Raw genomic sequence first — 20,492 nt, 5'->3', positions numbered from 1 at the left:
CAGATGTTTTGGGGGCTGTAGATGGCATTGGATTTTGAAACCATTCTTGGTTCGCGCGTCAGCTGCTTACTTTAAAATTGGAAACTTGCCTAGTATTTTGGTTTGGATTTGAGTGAGATGTTACTACTTGGTAAGTTGATTGTCAAGTTTGTAAAAATTGTGAAATCAGGTAAGTCTGGTTAGCATTGTATTTAATTTTACACTAATTCGAACGTTGTTCACAATCCAGAGTATTCTATAATAGTAACATTGAAGTCCTAGCTGGTTTTATAAATAGCTCTGCTGGAAACTCTATTAGCGATGCATTATATTGTAGCCATAATCATTCTGATTGCCTATATCTATAATAATAAATACCATAGTTAATATACAAATATATGAATAAATTAAGTGTTTAAACCTCCCATGTACTTAATGAGAAGAGGACTTAGTTTAGGCTTAAGTTAAATGTTAATAACACAAGTAAAGTATGCCTAATAGTAGCCTACTGTATACTAATAATTAATTATTTTTTTCATATGTTTTCTATTCAGTTATGCTACTTTGGATTTAAACTGATTCCATTTAAGTTATAGTTCTGTATTGACCACCAACACAATTGAACTTAACATTGAACTAAATTATAGATTCCACAAAATGCAAAAATAGCAAGGGTAGGGTACGATAAGCGGACTCGGTTTTTTATATCGAAGAATGTAGTCTTCGATACCTAATATTCGCATCTCAAATCCTAGACTATCAATTGATATAAAGGTATCTATAGTCCTCAATAACAATCATATGTTTTATATTAAAATATGAATGTAATATTTACAGTGATCAAACAAGTTATTATAACAAAGATTAGGAAAACTGAAGTCTACCATATTTGCTTCTCTCACAGTTACAGTTGTTTCTTTCCCACAAATTTCACACAATGGGGTTTTCGGTACGAGTCCAACATGTTGAAGCCACAAAAACAATATATTTTGTTTATGTTTTATCATCTTTCAAAGCAATGTCGTGTAGTTTTCTATAATAGACTGCCATTTTTAATAATTAAAATTATTTATATAAAATTGAAATATTACCCTACGTGTATTAGGTATTACACGTATTATTTTAATGTTTACAGCTGTTGATATAGACTATTTAAGTTAATAATTCAAAATAATTAATCAGTATCGATCGATTATATCGATGGTTATGATTAAGTAATATCGTTTGCCAATTTCTATATAAAAAACCGGGTCCGCTTATTGTAACCTACCCAATAGCAATATTTATTTCAATAGCCATTTTTAAATGTAATATTTACATATACGGTTTTATTAATAACAATTAAATAAAAACATCAAAAGAAATCAAGTTAGTTATTACACTAAACTGAACATTCCATGTGAACTAAACAAATTTGACAAATTAACCTTTTACTGCCATGTAGGCCCATTTAATCGGCTTTACAGTTTTTTTTCGAACACTGCCCTAGCCCGTTTTAATTTATTTTCAGCTCAATAGTAGAGCGAGTTGTTGGGTTACTGACGTTCAGACAGTCAGCTGACAGCGCTTTGGCAGTCATCACACACCAAGTTGCATATGTCTATGGGGGTAAAACCGTTAAACAGATTCTCCCCAGATAACTTGGATACAATTGGCTAGATAGTCCACCAAATTAAGTGTTATCCCTGTTTTGCATAAATGAGGTTTTCACTCAGTAGTAGGCTATTAATTGTTTTTATCTTTGACTTTTATCTTAATTTTATTATCCTCCTTATATAAGGTAACATTCGCGTTTGACCAATTTTAAAACCAAATCTTATTCCTGAAATTATGAAAATGTTATTTAAGTGCATTTCTAAAACATGGTCACAAATGTAATGATTATTAATTAGTTAAGTACCTGTTTTCAACCAAACAACAGAAGAAAATGTAATTGATTTTCAACATTTTTATTCAATAAAAATAATAGGGATACATAATAAATGATAATTACATATTTTTAGTATAATGAACTTGATTTTATTTCTTTTATTTTTTGATGGTAGATCATTGATGTACTTTTAGTTCAATATTATATTTGATTCTTTTAGTGGCCCGATACAGAGTTGTAGCCCCCATAAACACCAATGTTAGCCTACATAGCGTATCTATCTATTACAAAGCACAGTTGATTTATAAAGGTTTGTTGTTTTCACTGCAAATATAAATCAAATCAAATCAGTTTTTTATTGCCAGAACATTATACAACGCATGGCAAATGTCAAATTTGTGCTTTTTACTTGCTAAAACTTTTGTCAAACACACCACAAGAAATCTCATTCAAACATACAATTTTGCAAACGTACCTACATCCATTCATTCACCAATTATTCCCACTTCCAGCGACGAATTTTGTCAGTCTTTTTAATTGGTGGTCTCCCAATCATAAGTGAAAAACTTGTCAACATTATAAAATGTTTGTGACACTAAATAGCGTTTCAAACGAGATTTTAACACTTTGAGCGTTGGAGTGTTTTTAATTGAATCTGGTAACTTATTGACGAAATGAATACTGTACCTTCCTGTGAAGGCAAGCGTTCATAAACCACCGTTCTGTGTCTCAGTTTGGTAGTTATCTCTGCCTCTAGTCTCATACACATGTATGTCTCGGCCATTCGTCATAGCACATTTAGACACACAAAACAGAGTTGTTTCCAAGATGCAGAGACTGGGCAGCGTCAACAGTTGCAAATTTTTGAAGGCTTCCTTGCACGACTCTCAAATTTCAGCTTAGCGATAATGCGGATCGCTTGTTTTTGCAGTTTGAACACTCTCAGGAATTGATTATTTGCACAAGCTCCCCACAACAACCAGCCCGTAAGTGAGGTGGGGGTAAATCAAGCCATAATAAGCCATCATCAGAACCTGACTCGGGCAGTATTTGGCTAGAGACCTCAAAACATAATTGCCTGAGGCCAATTTGGAGCAAACGTGGTCGATATGATAATTCCAAGTCAACCCTCGATCTAGGTATATTCCCAGGAATTTCGAACAATATACTTCTTCCAGCATGGTGTCAGCCAACATAATGGCTGGCTGATCATAACTATCTACTGATCGTAAAGCAAAATTTATAAAATTGGATTTTGCAGAATTTGTTTTAAGATTGAGGCTGTTAAAATTTTGGATAAAACATAGCTCTTAAATTCGCAAATCTCTTGTGAAACAAGCATCTAAAACTTATAACTAGAATAGCAAGTGGAAGGCTTAGTCTGTCTCATATTAATTAAATTTTTGCATTTCTTAAGAAACTTCAGAGGTCACATTATTAGACGAGGTAACTTAACTAATGCTAATACTCAATTTTTGAGGCTTATATGTAGTCTCATTTAAATTTGCATTCACACAGCATCACAGAGCTACTATAAGAACACATGTTTGTAAAATGGGTTATTATTATTAAATTATTATTATTAATTATGATGAAAATGAGTTACACGTGAATCCTGCCGTATGTCATATGTACTTGGCCTTACTTAAATTAAAAATGTGTGATAAGAAATAAAATACCCATTCTACATATAGTATGATTTACATTTTAGGACTGAATTTTATTTGCATTAACATTTACAAAAGACCTATGTACATTGACCAATAGAAGTACAGAAACAGGTAAGTTGTTTTCTGTCTGGGAAGACTTATACGTCATAATCACTTCGTTCTTTTGTTTCAGGATAAAGACATTGATTTTTCTGTTGAATTAACTTCAAATGTGTCTCATTCATATATTGCGAGATGAACAAATATTTAAGAAATTTATACATCTAAGTGTCAAATGACAAATGTTATGTTTTGATCTTAATGACAATATATAGGTTTAGAATAAAGTGTCATTAGTGTTGTTAATTAAACATGTTTAAATTATTAATAGTAAAGCTATTGAAATATTTTCAAAATATCTGTCTCTACAAAAATGGTATTGATTTTACAGTTTTCACTCTGTTTCCTAACTCGACTGATGTTTTTAGGATTGGACTGGATTGTGCTGTACCGACAGTATGGGCAGTTGGCAGGGTCCTCCGGTTCTGGTTGGTGAAAGAGCATTGTGGCTCGGCAGTGGCAGCGGACTCCCGAAACCTGGTGCTGTCAGGTGGATTGGTCGCCTTGCAGAGATCGGCCCAGGCTGGACGGTTGGATTGGAGTTGGTAAGATGCACCTTGTCAGACCAGAATGATTATCCTAGGCATGTTCGGAAAGTAAAGATATGTGTTTTTGATAATCAGAGAGAATTTGTAACGTGTGAAGGAGATAAAATAAGAATGGGGTGCGACTGTCCCAGTAAAAATATAACGATATTGAGATGTAAAAATGTGTATAACAGTGTGTATTTTGAATTCGGTACTGGCACCAGCACATTAAAAGATTCACCAAAGAAATGTGTGGCTTTGTTGTTGTTGAGTAAAGTGTAAAGATAACCTATAAGCAAGCCTATCAGCTGGTTTTTCCTTATTGAATCGAAAAAATTTATTTGAAGAGGTTTTTCAATTTAAAGACGGAAAAATGGATGTTGAAGGAGAACAGAGAACATTGTAATAATTTGTTTCTGAGCATTAGCAATGGAAGTACTGTAAAATTTGCTGAGATATGTGTATGTTGTATGCTTAATGAGATTTGTTATGTGGTGTTCAAATCTTTCTTTAAAAAGTAATGTAATAAAGTTTTGTTTGGAATAACAACAATACTAAGTTTTTGTTTTGAGTCACTGACTCAATACAGAGTAACTAGAGTTGGGCTCCAAGTTAAATATGACCTCAGAGCTTTGTTTTCCCTATATTGATAATTATTTGTTTATTATACTGTAATTGGATTTGGGTGAGAAGTTCTTTGATAATAAAAATAGTTGTAGAGTTTGTTGAGAGGTGTTTGAGATAGTGGTAGTTTTTGTGGCCATGAAATTCAAAAACTTATCCCAGGTGTATACAAAGTATTAAGTTTAGTACTAGTACTTGATGAATTAGAGGTGCAGAAACTGTAATTTCTCGGGAGGATATGTGGAGTGTGGAATCCTCTTAAGAAAAAAAAGGTCTGGGAGTTCTCCCCCAGAAAATTTTTAAAATATGAGATCTCAGAGTAGTGTTTTTATGCATTTCTGCGGTGCAGGAGAAAATCAAAAGTGCTTATTTCTCAAAGAGAGGTATTGTAATGCCATTCTAGTGCATTCCACCTCAAATCAAGCACTGTTTAAAACTAAGTATAAAAATACATGATGGCCAAAATGTAACCTTAAGTGTGTATTTTTCCCCTATGAATAAAATTTGAAATGTTTTTTAATCCTTGGTTTTTATTTTCCAAATGTGCTTCATAAAATATATGATTATAATATAAAAAGACTGAAGCAATTGAGATTTATGAAGTGGAGTAATTTTATATTCGTATTAGTTCATTATATTGGTAATATGGGTATCAAAATCATGTCTAACATAATAGTTAAATTTTTATAAGGCCTATCTTAGTAACAAATTTAATTCGGTTATATTAAATCTATAAAGTACCAATTCAATATTCTATGCAAGTTCTAGTGCCATGCTTGTGCTTGAAATTGTAATTAAACATTGTAGTTTGTTAATATTTATCCTTATTGTGAAAACATTGCTTAAACTGTGGCTAACAAAAATTGAAAATGAATGTGGTCATAGTATGTAATAGTAAGCTATAGATTGCGTACTTACACTTTTCTTGATAATGATTCGATTGCAGGATGAAGCTCTGCCCGTTGGAGGAATTGACGGTTCATGGGGAGGACGGGAGCTGTTTACATGTAAACCTAAACATGGCCTCTTGGTTCCTATATCTAGCATCATTCCTGGCTCACAGTTCAAACACTTACCGAATATTCCAGGTCAGTTGCATGAAAATTTATAACAGTAACAATAAATATTACGACTTGTACGACTACTGTTGTAAGAAAAATAAAATACACATTTTTGTTATAAGACTGTACGGATATCAGTCACAATTGTTCTGTGGTAGAATTACAAGGAAACACTAGCTCTATCAAAGGGAGAAAATAATGGAAGTTTTTGATAAGTTATTAGAACGCAGCATGTTTACTTGCGTTTACCAGGGCTACATCGGATTATATCACACAGAGCTTAGCTCGGTGTCTTATTACCAATAACACAATCCTATACATAATATATACATGTGGCTGCTTTGCACAGTGGTTCTCATTGTCCCTATTCCCACTTAAGGTCTATGTCGTATGGAAAGACAAGAGACAGGCCAATCTGTTTTTAAAAATGAAACGCAAATGTATTGAGCTTGTCAGTCGACCACAGCAAGGGGATAGGCCTGTCCAGAGATAGCATACATGAGATTCTCTAACAGGTAATGGATCTGTACCCATGTGTAGACTCCGGTTGAACCTAGCCGATGTTTACTTTATATCGGGCTTGTCACAAGAACATTGGATACATACGTTTGGATACGTTGGATACAAGCATGTTGTTTCGCTCCACGGGGCATACATCTCTCTAATCAAACTCTGATTATTTTCTTTATCTTCACTGTTTTAAAGCGTAAATCTCTCTTTAAATGGTACAGTATTAACACTACAAATACACAGCACCAATTAAAAATCGTATTTATAGATATACAACAGAAAGGTATTGGAATTTTTTATAGAAATAATATTTCATTCTTTTCAAGAAAGACTAAATAAAAACAACTGTTAACTTACTAGTTAATACACTGTTTGGTTGTAAATTGAAATCAGTTTGAATATTAAGTAGAAACATTCAAAAGGATAACAAACTTTTTTAATTAGTATCATGGACATCATTCCTGCTGCACTTCTTACATTTCATGTTTGTTTCTCTCTTTTCCAGGCGTTCTTGAGTATGGAATAAGAAATTCAATAAAATAACCTGCTTATTATTATATGGTAATTTTAAAATATTGTTCTTTGTTGTTTCTCAAATCCACAGTGTATTAGATGCACAAGGAAACCTTCCTTCATTAATTGGATGAACCTATTGTATTCTATTTATTATATTGTTATCTTTCAAACTATGAAGTATAAGTAATATTTTTTCATGTCTTATCCGCTCTATGTACAAAATATTGAACGAATTCAATCGCAAACAGCTTCAAAGGATGGTTGTTGAAGTCATCAAAGCACTGTTTGTTCCAAGAACAAAAAAATAGATGTATTGATGGTCAAACACCACTAACTATAGGTGTCTTGACGGTCAAACACCGAACACTATAGGTGTCTTGATGGCCAAACACAGAAAACTATAGCTGTCTTGATGGTCAAACACCACTAACTATAGGTGTCTTGATGGTCAAACACAGTTAACTATAGGAGTCTTGATGGTCAAACACTGAAAACTATAGCTGTCTTGATGGCCAAACACAGAAAACTATAGCTGTCTTGATGGCCAAACACAGTTAACTATAGCTGTCTTGATGGTCAAACACTGAAAACTATAGCTGTCTTGATGGCCAAACATTGTTAACTATAGGTGTCTTGATTGCCAAACACCGAAAACTATAGCTGTCTTGATGGTCAAACACTGTCAACTATAGGTGTCTTAATGTTCGAACACCGAAAACTATAGGTGTCTTGATGGCCAATTACCGAAAACTATAGGTGTCTTGATGGACAAACATCGCTAACTGTAGCTGTCTTGATGGTCAAACACCGAAAACTATTATAGGTGTCTTGATGGCCAATCACCGAACACTATAGGTGTCTTGATAGTCAAACACCACAAACTATAGGTGTCTTTTGATGGTCAAACATTGTTAACTATAGGTGTCTTGATTGCCAAACACCGAAAACTATAGCTGTCTTGATGGTCAAACACTGTCAACTATAGGTGTCTTGATGTTCAAACACCGAAAACTATAGGTGTCTTGATGGCCAATTACCGAAAACTATAGGTGTCTTGATGGACAAACATCGCTAACTATAGCTGTCTTGATGGTCAAACACCGAAAACTATTATAGGTGTCTTGATGGCCAATCACAGAAAACTATAGGTGTCTTGATGGCCAAACACCGAACACTATAGGTGTCTTGATAGTCAAACACCACAAACTATAGGTGTCTTTTGATGGTCAAACATCGCTAACTATGGGTCTTCATGGTCAAACACCGAAAACTATAGCTGTCTTGATGATCAAACACCACTAACTATAGCTGTCTTGATGGTCAAATACAGAAAACTATAGCTGTCTAGATGGCCAAACACCGTACACTATAGGTGTCTTGATAGTCAAACACTGTTAACTATAGCTGTCTTGATGGTCAAACACCACTAACTATAGCTGTATTGATGGTCAAACACCACTAACTATAGGTGACTTGATGGTCAAACACAGTTAACTATAGGTGTCTTGATGGTCAAACACTAAAAACTATAGCTGTCTTGATGGCCAAACATTGTTAACTATAGGTGTCTTGATGGTCAAACACTGAAAACTATAGCTGTCTTGATGGTCAAACACTGTCAACTATAGGTGTCTTGATGTTCAAACACCGAAAAACTATAAGTGTCTTGATGGCCAATTACCGAAAACTATAGGTGTCTTGATGGACAAACATCGCTAACTATAGCTGTCTTGATGGTCAAACACCACTAACTATAGGTGTCTTGATGGCCAAACACCGAAAACTATTATAGGCGTCTTGATGGCCAATCACCGAAAACTATAGGTGTCTTGATGGTCAAACATCGCTAACTATAGGTGTCTTGATGGTCAAACATCGCTAACTATAGGTTGTCTTGATGGTCTGTAGGTGTTAAGTGAACCTTGTAGTCAAAAAATTCAAAAAAATGAAATTTTAGTTTTATATATTTTTTGATTCTACATATATTTTCGAGCATTTTGATATATAACACTTTGATATTTAATGTGTATTTACACTTTAAAAAAATATTTAAAGAATGCCCTACCGACCTAGATTTTCCTTACCTCTCAAATATTACTTAGCCATCGTGTCAGAACAATCCCATGATTATATATAGTAATACTACTGTCAGTTATACCTTCCATCTTTACTCTATGTAATGTTACCTTGGTCTATTTAAGCTTTATGTTTCAACAATCTGCTTCCAAAACATATGGTATTGTTGATTCACTGAGTTTGGTTATGTTTGTTGTTGACATCAATCTTTTACGTAGTGTTTTGTTAATTTGACATTTAAAGTTGTGTTACAATGCCTCGAAATAAAAAGTTTGGCAAGAACAAGTTTAAAGGTAACCGATTTACTCTTGGTAAAGTCGCTACTAATAATAGTACCAGTTCAAATGACATTTTACCTTGTGAGTCAGAGCCTAGCCTAGGTACAAACTGAGGAAACCTCAACTTCTGATCTGAACAATTCTGCCTCTAAAAGTAAATTGATATATTTACCTATGTGTGGAGATGACAGTGAGTAAAAATACAAAAGGAAATTATATTTTAAATCTAGAAATTTTAAACAACCCATTTCTTTCCTCAACAAAGTGTGTCGACTGCAACAATCTTGGGTTACAAATCGTTGAAATCCCAGAAAGCCGTATGCCGTAAAGCCGTTTATGGATTCCGATCCATAGGTAAAGGGAAGGCTGCAGCGGATATGTTGTGCGCAGTCATGGATCTTCCAAAGCCACCCAGTAGGTTTCAGCTTTATAACGAAATTATTCATGAAGCTACTGAAGAAATAGCTGAGGCTACAATGACCCAAGCTGCCCAAGAAGCTGTTTTAGAAAATGAAGGGGAGAAAGATATCGCAGGTGTATTTGACGGTACGTGGCAGAAGCGCAGCCACACATCCCTGAATGGTGTATTTTCCGTAACAAGTATGGACACTGGGAAAGTTTTAGATGCAGTTGTTCTATCTAAATACTGCTCTTGTAATAAGAAAACTAAAACTAGTGAATCCCACCGAGAAAAATGTAGCAAAAACTATGACGGATCGAGCGGAGGCATAGAGGTAGCAGCAGCAATTGAGGTTTTCAAGCGATCAGAAGAAAAACGGGGTGTTAGGTATACAAAATATCTAGGTGACGGTGACAGCTCTACTTTTTCATCTGTTGAGCAGGCCAAGCCATATGGTGATAGTATCCAAATCAGTAAGTTGGAGTGTATTGGACACGTCCAAAAAAGGATGGGTAGTCGTTTACGTAGATTGAAAACCAAACTACGAGGCCAAAAGTTAAATGATGGGAAACCTATTTCAGGTCGTGGTAGGCTTACTGATGCAATTATTGACAGTATTCAAACATATTATGGTAAGGCAATCCGAGACAACCTTGAAAATGTTGATACAATGAGAAAGGCGGTGTGGGCGATATATTTTCAACTGCTTTCGACTGACAACTCTCCCCAGCACGAACTTTGCCCAAAGGGTGAATCGTCATGGTGCAAGTACCAAAAGTGCCTGTTGTCAGGTGATAAATATACCCATAAAAATGCAGTGCCTGAGCCTATTATGCTGGAAATAAAACATATTTTTAAGGACCTTTCAAATACAAATTTACTTCAAAAATGTCTTCATGGCCGCACACAAAATCCAAACGAGTCATTTAATAACGTCATCTGGACGAGAATTCCCAAAAACAACTTTGTTGGAATAAAAACATTAAAAGTTGGAGTGTTAGATGCCATAATTGCATTTAACTGTGGTGCTCTGGGTAAGGTGCAAGTTATTCAGAAACTATGTGGTAATGCTGGAAGAAATTGTGTAGTGGGCCTAAAACAAATTGATCAAAATAGGGTTTTAAATGCCAACAAAGCAGCCTTAGAATGCTTTAAAAATAAAAGAAAACTAAAACGAAATGCTAAAAGAAAAAGGGAAGATATGGAAGAAGAAAAAACTTTTGTGTATGGTGCTGGACTCTTTTAGTGTGACAAAAGGACAAGTTTGCAGTTTTTGGCACCTACCGGAAAATCACTTTTCCTGACACTCAGGTACACTTTTTTCATTAACCTCTTTGGTTATCAGTCTGAATTTTTTTTATGTTATGTATATCTGTGTGCCCTACAATGTTAACTATAATTAAATTGTTAAAACTTTCAGAAAAAAATTAAAAATAAATATTTATAAGCAAAAAATTTAAAATTTTAGTGGTTTTTTGATTTTTATGTAATTTTTTTGTTTTAACGTTATATTTACTTATGGATAAGTAAAAATTATTCAGTAAGATACAAATAAGCAATGTACAAAGTTTTACATGTGTACACCAAGTAGTTCTTGTTCTAAGGGTACCTAAACATTACATTTTTAACATGTGCAGTATAGGGACTACAAGGTCTCCTTAACCTGTACTGGAGATATATTTATGATTTTTGCAGTACATCAAACAACATTTGCAGTATAATATCAGAATTGTTGTCAATTGTAATAATTATATTCCAATTTTCAATTCCAAATTTCCAAAATATTTTTTATAAAAATGGACAAGAGCAGGGCCCGTGTTCTTTGGGTGTGACGTCACTGTGACAAAGTGTTAATTTTATATTAGTCATAAGTAAAACAAAGAAAGGGAATAAGTCTATGTGTTACATTAAGAAAAAACTAATATTTTCATATTACGCAGTGTGAAATGCTCTAAGCTAGAGCTATACTCTTAATACTGCAAGATTAAAAATGTTTAAAGTGAAATGTGTATAGTAGTTTGGTTATTGCTGTAAATGAATATAGATTTCAATGATGATATATATATATATATATATATATATATATATATATATATAAAGTTCTAAAATATATAATTGATTTTTTGACTTTTATTTTTACAAGGTATGTAAAGAACATTATTTCAAGAGTATTGAATAAAAAACAGTACATGTTGCTACATTTTACTAAATGTATTAACGATTTACAAGTTTGCTCTGGCCATGACTACAACAGTTCTCTGCTTAAAATGGCCTATCTCAACATTTTGTTAATGTCTAAAAAAAAATGTAAAACATATCATTCAAGAAGGCTTTTGTACAAATTCTGAATATTTTATATTCCAATGGTGAAAAATTCAAATCATTACATTACAAGTACTTATCAGTTTTAGCACATTTGAAATTTTGATAAATTACATACAACTTAACTGCATTGAGTTAAATGTATAATTTCCATAATTATTCCAACTAAATAAGCAAAACAGCAAAAACAGGACTTATCACTGCAGCATTGGCTGATTGGCAAGTCTATGGCTGGATATAATTATAATTATATTTTATTTATTGCTGTCTGTTTAATCAAAAATTACTGGTGTACTGTGAGGTACAATGTACAGGTTACCTACTTCATACAAGGTGTGTTTTTAAGTAAGTGTTGTTTTTATATAACAAAAAGACAAGTAAACTTTTTTAAATTTTATTTTGTATATGAAAGCGCACTCTTTTTTCTACTTTTCTATATAATTGACATCAATATTAAGGCACTTATCATATATGAAATAACCTTTTGTATACTGCCTTCATTAAAGATTGCCGCCTGAATGAACAGCGTTTGCAACATGGTGATTTTGACGCTGTTTTTGTTGTGACCGACCCTCAAGATCGCTTCTTGTAATGAAAAAACAAATGATAGTCTCTGTGTGCTGAATTAGGGCTGTTGGAGGGATTATAAAGTTGTTCCTAGCTAAATGATGTGGTAAGGTCTTGAGTTTGTTACACTGCATGTGGGCAGATATTGTTATACAGGAAAACATATTTCTTGATACAAATTTTTAGAAATTTCTTCTGGAAACTCTTTTGATAATGAAAAAATATTGTAATGTCCATTGATTTAAACTTTATCATTCACTTTCAATACCAAATCTTTGATGGACGTCCACTCAGTTTGTCATCATAACATTCTTTTGACCATCTTTTAAAGCTCTTACCTAATTGAATGCCAATCCATCACTCATAATGTTTTTTCCACACACTTCACAATTCTGATGGTGAATTTCCACTGCTTTCACACCAAGAAAACAAATAACGGCATTCATAGTTGGCATGATTCTCAATTGATGAGAGCATTTGAAATAAAAACGATCAATTTTTGTCATAATTGTGTCTGTGGCATGCTAAAAGATGAAGGTTGCCAGCATGTAAGCACGGGACATCGACCCTAGCACTACAGCAGTGGAATTTCAAAATGATACTAACTTAAAACACACTTTGTTTTCAAAGAAGGGGAGAAATTGAAGAGGATAATTTTTCTTTCTGCAGTTGGAAGACATAATGTTGATGGTGTCAAGCTTTCTTTTCATTCATTACTGCTTTCAAAAGCAACACATCAAGAACGTATCCAGGAAAAAACTTTGGGAGGCTCCAGATAAATGATATTTTCCTGTAGTGGACAGAGAGTAATGCCCCATTTTGTTGAGATGCCCCAAATGACCCGTTTCTTTGTTGAGAACAATCTTTTAGCAGTAGATGTCAGTAATACTGTAAGCAGTTGAAAAAATTGAAAATTTGAGGGGGTCCAGATTCCTTGGACCCCCCTCGCAGGCTACTTCCTTGCAACACATTGTTTCTAATAATGGTATGTGTATATTCTTTGTAGAGCAGTGTAACATGTATAACTGTGTAAGATTGATAAAATGAGTTTTGCTTTTATGAAATTCATCTGTTGAATGTTGAAGTAAGTATAAGAAGAAAATACAATGAAAACGTGATAGAGTACATGCCATAAGCATTTTCAGGAAAATTGATTAACATTGAAGATAATTTTCAACATGAACGATTTAAAAAAATGTTAACATGAATGACTATTAGCCAACGTAGATCCAAAAAGTTTACCTTGGATGATGTCAATCTCCACAGACAGCCAAAGAGATACAGTGCCTATCAGAGTGCTTCTTACCTCCTTTCACTCTATTCACTGCTCCTGCCAATGGTCCATAAGTTCATGCTTGGTAGCCTTTGCTCTGTCCAATTCTACACTGTTATGCTCCAATGATTTGAAAATCCACATGCTACTGTGAAGTTGAAGTAAGTTAAAAGGAGATCTTCTGATGATGATAAGGTTAGAAAATTGGATGATCCTATAAAAAACACGCATTGGAGAGTGCTCTGACTTAATTTCTTCTTCCTGTGTTCTATTGAAGCTGATTTATTTTTTGACTCTTACATTATTAAATGTTTACATTCCAGTAAGACAAAAAGAATCCTTTGCCTTGCTGAGGATTCCTCTCCTTTAGTTCAGTGTCCTTATCGTCATTTCCTTCTACAGTATTCTCGGGAGCAGATGTGTAGCCGCAACAGCATATCAAACTTTATAACTCTATTAGCCTTATACCTAAATATTTTTCTCTTTGACATAATCATTAGGTCTGAAGCTGCTGTGAATCTTAAAGAAAACTGGAAGCAAACTTCAACCCTGTGTATAGTGTTTGTTGTGCTTTTAGTTTAACTTCAGTCTGCTATGTTATATTGTATTTTCCATTAACTTTGCTAATCATGTAGATTTCTCAACAAATTCATTTTATTTTCCTCAGGGTTGTTGACAAATCTGGCTTGTATCTCAACCCAGGCAATCAGAAAATAGACTTGGATGTAAAATTAAAGTCAGTCAATATGTTGTCTATATCAGTTAAGTTATTGAGGAACAAACAAAATATACAACTTAGTAAGTTATAAATTTTCTGTTCAAATCGTTTGTTTGTATGAATTGTAAAGAGAAAAAATTCAAATAATACTCTTCTCTATAAACACAATTAGTTGTGAAATGATATAACATTTTTATTGTAACTAGTAACACAGCTTATATTTAATTGATATTGTAACTAGTAATAAGGCCTATAGTGGTTGTTTGTATAAAATGGATACTAGAAAATTGGCCAGAATCCATTATTTGCAGGTCTGATTTATCAGTCATTGGAAAGAGGTGATGGTATAACAATGGGTGTTCCTGACACAACCAATAATTGCAAAGTAATCCATCAGTGTCATGACTGATCATACATAAAACTGTGGGGTAGGTTGAACCAATTATAAAATATTGCTGGCCTATGTGCTTCTAATGAGGGACACACCGTGACTCAGTCACTCTAGGGTCTTCTTGGGTCACTAAGCGTGTGCCAAGGGACAATCTAAGCTCCACCCACATTATCGACAAATATATATATACTGATTGATTGCTAGTTGTTGATTTAAAAGAATAACAGGCTTTTAGACATTTGCCATGATCAGATGTTAAAAAAATTGAAACACTGCGTTTCAAGAGCAGGTGTATGTACATTTTTTCAGGTGAGACAACTTAGGGATATAAGATTAAGCATGGACAACATGATTAAAAAATCAACAAAAAATCTTTTGTATAAACCAAATCGATTATGGAACTCCTTACCAGATTCTATCAAACAAATTGAGAGCCGGGAATGGTTTGTGGTGGAGCTGAGACGAAGAACCTGGACCGGATGATCGTGGCGGGCAGTGGGGCTACTCTTTGAATCGTGACTGTGTGAATGGAATATTGTGTTAGTAAGTTTTAGTTAGATAAGCCTCATTTTTCTATTTTATTCTAATCAATGACTGTTTATGTTCTGAAAAATAAATGTCATTAAACTTTTTTGCACACTTCTTGTTATAAACTGAATATTTGAAAATAGAGTAAAAATCAATTTCTGCAATTTCACTTCTTCAGTTAAAAAAAATTTTTTAATGGAGATGTAGTGTTTTATTGATGAATACATTTTTTACATACCAAACAAAGATAATTTTGTCAACCATGCCATGACAATGATAAAAGTCTTCTAACAAAGTATATTTACAAGCAATTTAATTTAATGCTGAGATATTGTTAATTTTCAATACTGCTGCACACAAAAAGAAATGTGTTTTCCAGTGACAAGTTAGTTATGTCACTATTTCAGACAGTGACTAATACAATTTTTACCGAGGCGGGGCTGTGCAGTGAGTCAAACTGTTGCCGTCTCTCTCACTCTCAGCTGTTCACTGCCAGTTCCTAGTCCCTGGTGATAAATTACACTGCCTGCATTATCAACCTCAGCTCTGCGTATTCACAGTGATATCTTCATAACTTGCTCCAATGTATGCATCCTTGTTCTGATAGGATTTTTCTGACTTTCAAAAATCATTCATCAATATAGATGGTTTTGCTTAAACTGGGAATTATTGTGATTAAAATGATTTATAATTAATAAATAGATGGTTTATGAATTCATTAACACAATACCAACTCTGTCCCAAAGGTTGTGGTTGAAGGAAAGGCAGTGGAAATCTAAAGTCCAAACTGCAAAAAGGAAGTAATTAATTACAGTTTCAATTTATTAAGTAAATTGAGTTTCAGTCATTGGTGCGGTTGCTGTAATATTTTTCCTTTCCACCGCTGTGTAATACCAATGTTTGTCAGCTATGAAGCTGCTGATTATTAACACTACAGTATTAGCTTTGTTCTTATTTTTTGTGTGAAAGTCGATTTAAGATTAGCATTAAGAGGCAATACCTTGAAGGTTCAGTCGTTTTGTCTGATTTCATACTCGTACATTAGATATAATCTAAAAACTGAATTGTAAGAGAACATCAGAGTGAGGAAACAAAGCCAATCAAAATATTGTTTATTGTAAAGATGTTTTGTCAATCAGTAATGGTTGTGGTACTAAAATCTTTACTTCGTAAAAAATATATAAATAAAATAAGCAACTGTAAATATGGGCTTGGTTTCACAAAATGACAAACCGTCTCAAAGAGCTCAGTCCAAAGTTTAAATACAAATTTTAATCCCTGTTTTATTACTTCTCAAAGTTGACACACTATTAACATTAATAGTTAATTTTTAGTGAAGCACTCACTCATACCTTCCGAGAAAAGAGCCAAGTAAGCTAAGTGCATTCATTGTAGTGAATTTAACTTAGTCACAACGTGTAACCCATTGGGTAGACGCGATCTTTCACAACTGTAGTCGTGTACCCAAACTTAGGGATTTTGTTTAACGTGATGTGTGCCCGATGGGCTAAATTTTGGTATGCATTCCCTTATTGCGTTTTTATAGTTTCCCTGTCTTGGGGGTTTGTTAAATTTAATCCTGCACTGAAATAAATACCTCAGACTCTCGTGTACTCTGTCGGACACACAATTACTTAATTTTTAGGTAAATTAATTTCTTAGGTACTCATTGAATAAACATATTGAAATAATTTTTTTCAGGCAATTTTGTGAACCCTACATACTTTTCTCGTTATACTTAGACGTTTAACATAAAGAAAACCGATTACGGTTTTTTGCAATTGTTATTAAAAAATTTGACACATAAAAAAGTGCAGAAGTTAACAGTAATCGTGAACGTGTCAATAAAGTTGTTAAATTACAAATATTTAATCCTAAAACAAATTTTTTTAACATAAATTTTAAAAATCTTTGCTATAAGAGACATAACTGATACATTTATGGCCTTCAGCTTTTAGCTGAGTGGATCCTGATAGTATTTCAACCAGCCACTTTCAACAGTACCCCACATATAATATGGTGCTATTTATTACATTATTATTTATTTGTTTTGCAATGTAAAGGTATTACACAAATTTTTCAGTAACTGATTCCTTTTATTTGAAATAACCCATAAAATTCTACTTTCATCCAAAAGTAAAGCAAGGTTATAAAAATTATGGAAACTTTATGATACTTTGTTTCCATTGATAGATAAGTTCACAGTTTTAGTTCTTACAGAGAATACACCAGTTGGCTCATTTCCACCTAATAAAATTGTTCACAGTATTTTAAAATTAATATTTGTTTTAAACAAAGATGAGAACCCTACTAAAGTGTTCAGTTTAATTAGCGATCCTTCAATTTAAACAAACATTACCACAAAGACGGAAACATAAATGATAACTAGTTTGTTTACTCTGGCGCACAACATTTGTACTGTACATCTGGTGAGTGTCGGGCTTGTTACACATCAGTTGATGATGTACACTTGACCACTGTTCTGATAAGGTACATCATGTAATATTGCCGACGTGATGTAAACTCCACAAATAGACTGAAGTACATTGCAGTCTGGATCGTAAAAACAGATAGTGTGAATTGGAATTGGGTTTGTGTTCTGGATACACTATTTAGTGTATTAGTCACTCACTGTTCATCAAGATTAAATCAGACATTTTTAGTGTCGCCTAAAATTACCATACCATATATAACAATAAATTTAAGGACTTAAATTTTTGATTTTGAATTGGACAAATGAGTAATTAATTGCATTTCTCATTATATTTTATTTTAATATTTTGAAATGATAAGTTCCCATTTATAAAATGTCTGTTTGTTTTTCCTGTGTTCAATGTATAAATAGCTGTCACTCCTCTAAATTTTGTTTGAATATCAGTTATTAAAAAGACAAACATATCACATGAAAAATGAATGGAAAGTAGTAAATTTTATAATACCTATAAGGACAGCGGTAGTCTACTTCTTTAGAATGTAGTAATGATTATGTTAAAACACTGAGATTGGCTAAAACATTTGGTCTATGGCTTATATCTAGGTCTATTATATAATTGGTTGAGCATTAGCGAAGCGTATCACTCAAGAGCCAGGCGAAATGTTATTTCTCTTTGATGGTCCTCATAATGATGTCCCAAGAACAAACTGATCTGTAGACTTGATGTTTTGAATGATATTTCAATCATATATATATATATATATAAGCAACATAGAATTCGATGATGGTGATGTATCTCAATGGGATTTGGCTGAGCAATAGCAAACACTTATACATTGGTCTTATGGATAACTATGATGGCAATGAGACAATAGCAAAAAAATTATATAAATAAATTGAGTACAATGATATGATATTTTTACATTTGATACATGTAGCCTAACTATTCAAAAGATATCTCGAGATGTCTTGTTAATTTTACTTATTTATCTAATGTTATCTCAATTTTTTTAAATTGTTGTAGTTGGTTATGATACTTCCATTATATATGCAGATAATTTATTTATTAAATATGACAACCACAGTATTAAATTGAGAAATTAGCTACTAGCAAGCATTTTTTGAAACAGCTGTTAAATAATAATTTAGGGATGACAACGTCTAGTGTATCATTGTGTGTCTAATCATTAAAGTTCTCGATTGAGAGACAGTAAAAACAAGAAGTTTGAGTTTTAAGTAATATTGACATCCGTAGTGTTATACATATAAGTAATAGCTAGGTAACTCCATCACAATTTACATGTTTTATAGTTTCAAAATATCATTAAATATTTAATTTTGGATAGCAAATCAAAAAAGTATTGTCTAATTGTTATTACAGATTTTGCCGGTATAACATTCAAACATTTTAATTTTTTTGTGGTTTCCAAAATCATCACAGGAATTCAAGAAATATATAGCCTTGTTTATGAGAAACTTTTATTTTTATTTAAAATTTTTTGGAACGTAGCCTCTGACTTAATTTTAACAGGGATATTGTTATAACATTTTTATCCAGTACACTTTGGTTTCTTTTTAAAAATTTGTAAGGTATGGGGCTTATTGCTAAATTATTATGAGTTCTTGTGGAATGGTTGTGATTATCTTCTACCAATTCCAGTTCCTGAAGTTTGCTTTTAATTAACTAAACAATTTCAAAAATATTTATCCCATAAACTGTCATAATAGTTTCTTCTTTAAAGTATTCAGATGATCTGTTCCTTAACAGATGTTCTATTATGAAGATTAAAAATTATTCTAATGCTTTTCTGCATTTTTAGAATAAAGTTTAGACTATTTACAGCAGTAGCACTGTAAAGTGAGATTCCAAAAGATACTATTGAGTGAATATTAGAAAAATAAATAACCTTTAATGTTTCGGATTATCGCTACAATAAAGCTGCCCAAGAAGCTGAGAAATAGAAGGGGAGAAGATATCGCAGGTGTATTTGACGGTACGTGGCACGCACACACATCCCTGAATGGTGTATTTTCCGTAACAAATATGGACACTGGGAAAGTTTTAGATGCAGTTTGTTCTATCTAAATACTGCTCTTGTAATAAGAAAAACTAAAAACTAGTGAATCCCACTGAGAAAAATGTAGCAAAAAACTATGACGGATCGAGCGGAGGCATAGAGGTAGCAGCAGCAATTGAGGTTTTCAAGCGATCAGAAGAAAAACGGGGTGTTAGGTATACAAAATATCTAGGTGACGGTGACAGCTCTACTTTTTCATCTGTTGAGCAGGCCAAGCCATATGGTGATAGTATCCAAATCAGTAAGTTGGAGTGTATTGGACACGTCCAAAAAGGATGGGTAGTCGTTTACGTAGATTGAAAAACCAAACTACGAGGCCAAAAGTTAAATGATGGGAAACCTATTTCAGGTCGTGGTAGGCTTACTGATGCAATTATTGACAGTATTCAAACATATTATGGTAAGGCAATCCGAGACAACCTTGAAAATGTTGATACAATGAGGAAAGGCGGTGTGGGCGATATATTTTCAACTGCTTTCGACTGACAAATCTCCCCAGCACGAACTTTGCTCAAAGGGTGAATCGTCATGGTGCAAGTACCAAAAGTGCCTGTTGTCAGGTGATAAATAT

The 20,492-nt window shown here is 33.2% G+C and overlaps 1 protein-coding gene across 5 annotated transcripts in view; it reads left to right on the top strand.

Annotated features, from left to right (window-relative positions):
• Window positions 1-20,492, top strand: part of LOC124364747 — a 149,141-nt gene continuing 128,649 nt past the window's right edge. For 2 of the 5 annotated variants that reach the window (XM_046820457.1, XM_046820459.1), the window contains exons 1-3: window positions 152-169; window positions 3,987-4,163; window positions 5,716-5,857. In XM_046820457.1, the coding sequence (XP_046676413.1) occupies window positions 4,017-4,163; window positions 5,716-5,857 (289 nt within the window). In that variant the 5' untranslated portion in view covers window positions 152-169; window positions 3,987-4,016. Of the gene's footprint in view, window positions 131-151; window positions 170-3,986; window positions 4,164-5,715; window positions 5,858-20,492 lie in introns of those variants that run through there. The other 3 variants (XM_046820455.1, XM_046820458.1, XM_046820456.1) reach the window with 2 other exon arrangements.

The sequence above is a fragment of the Homalodisca vitripennis genome, chromosome 6 (assembly GCF_021130785.1).
Source record: "Homalodisca vitripennis isolate AUS2020 chromosome 6, UT_GWSS_2.1, whole genome shotgun sequence".
Lineage (NCBI taxonomy): Eukaryota > Metazoa > Arthropoda > Insecta > Hemiptera > Cicadellidae > Homalodisca > Homalodisca vitripennis.
The sequence above is the reverse complement of the archived record's forward strand: the minus strand, read 5'-3'. Positions and strand labels throughout refer to the sequence as shown.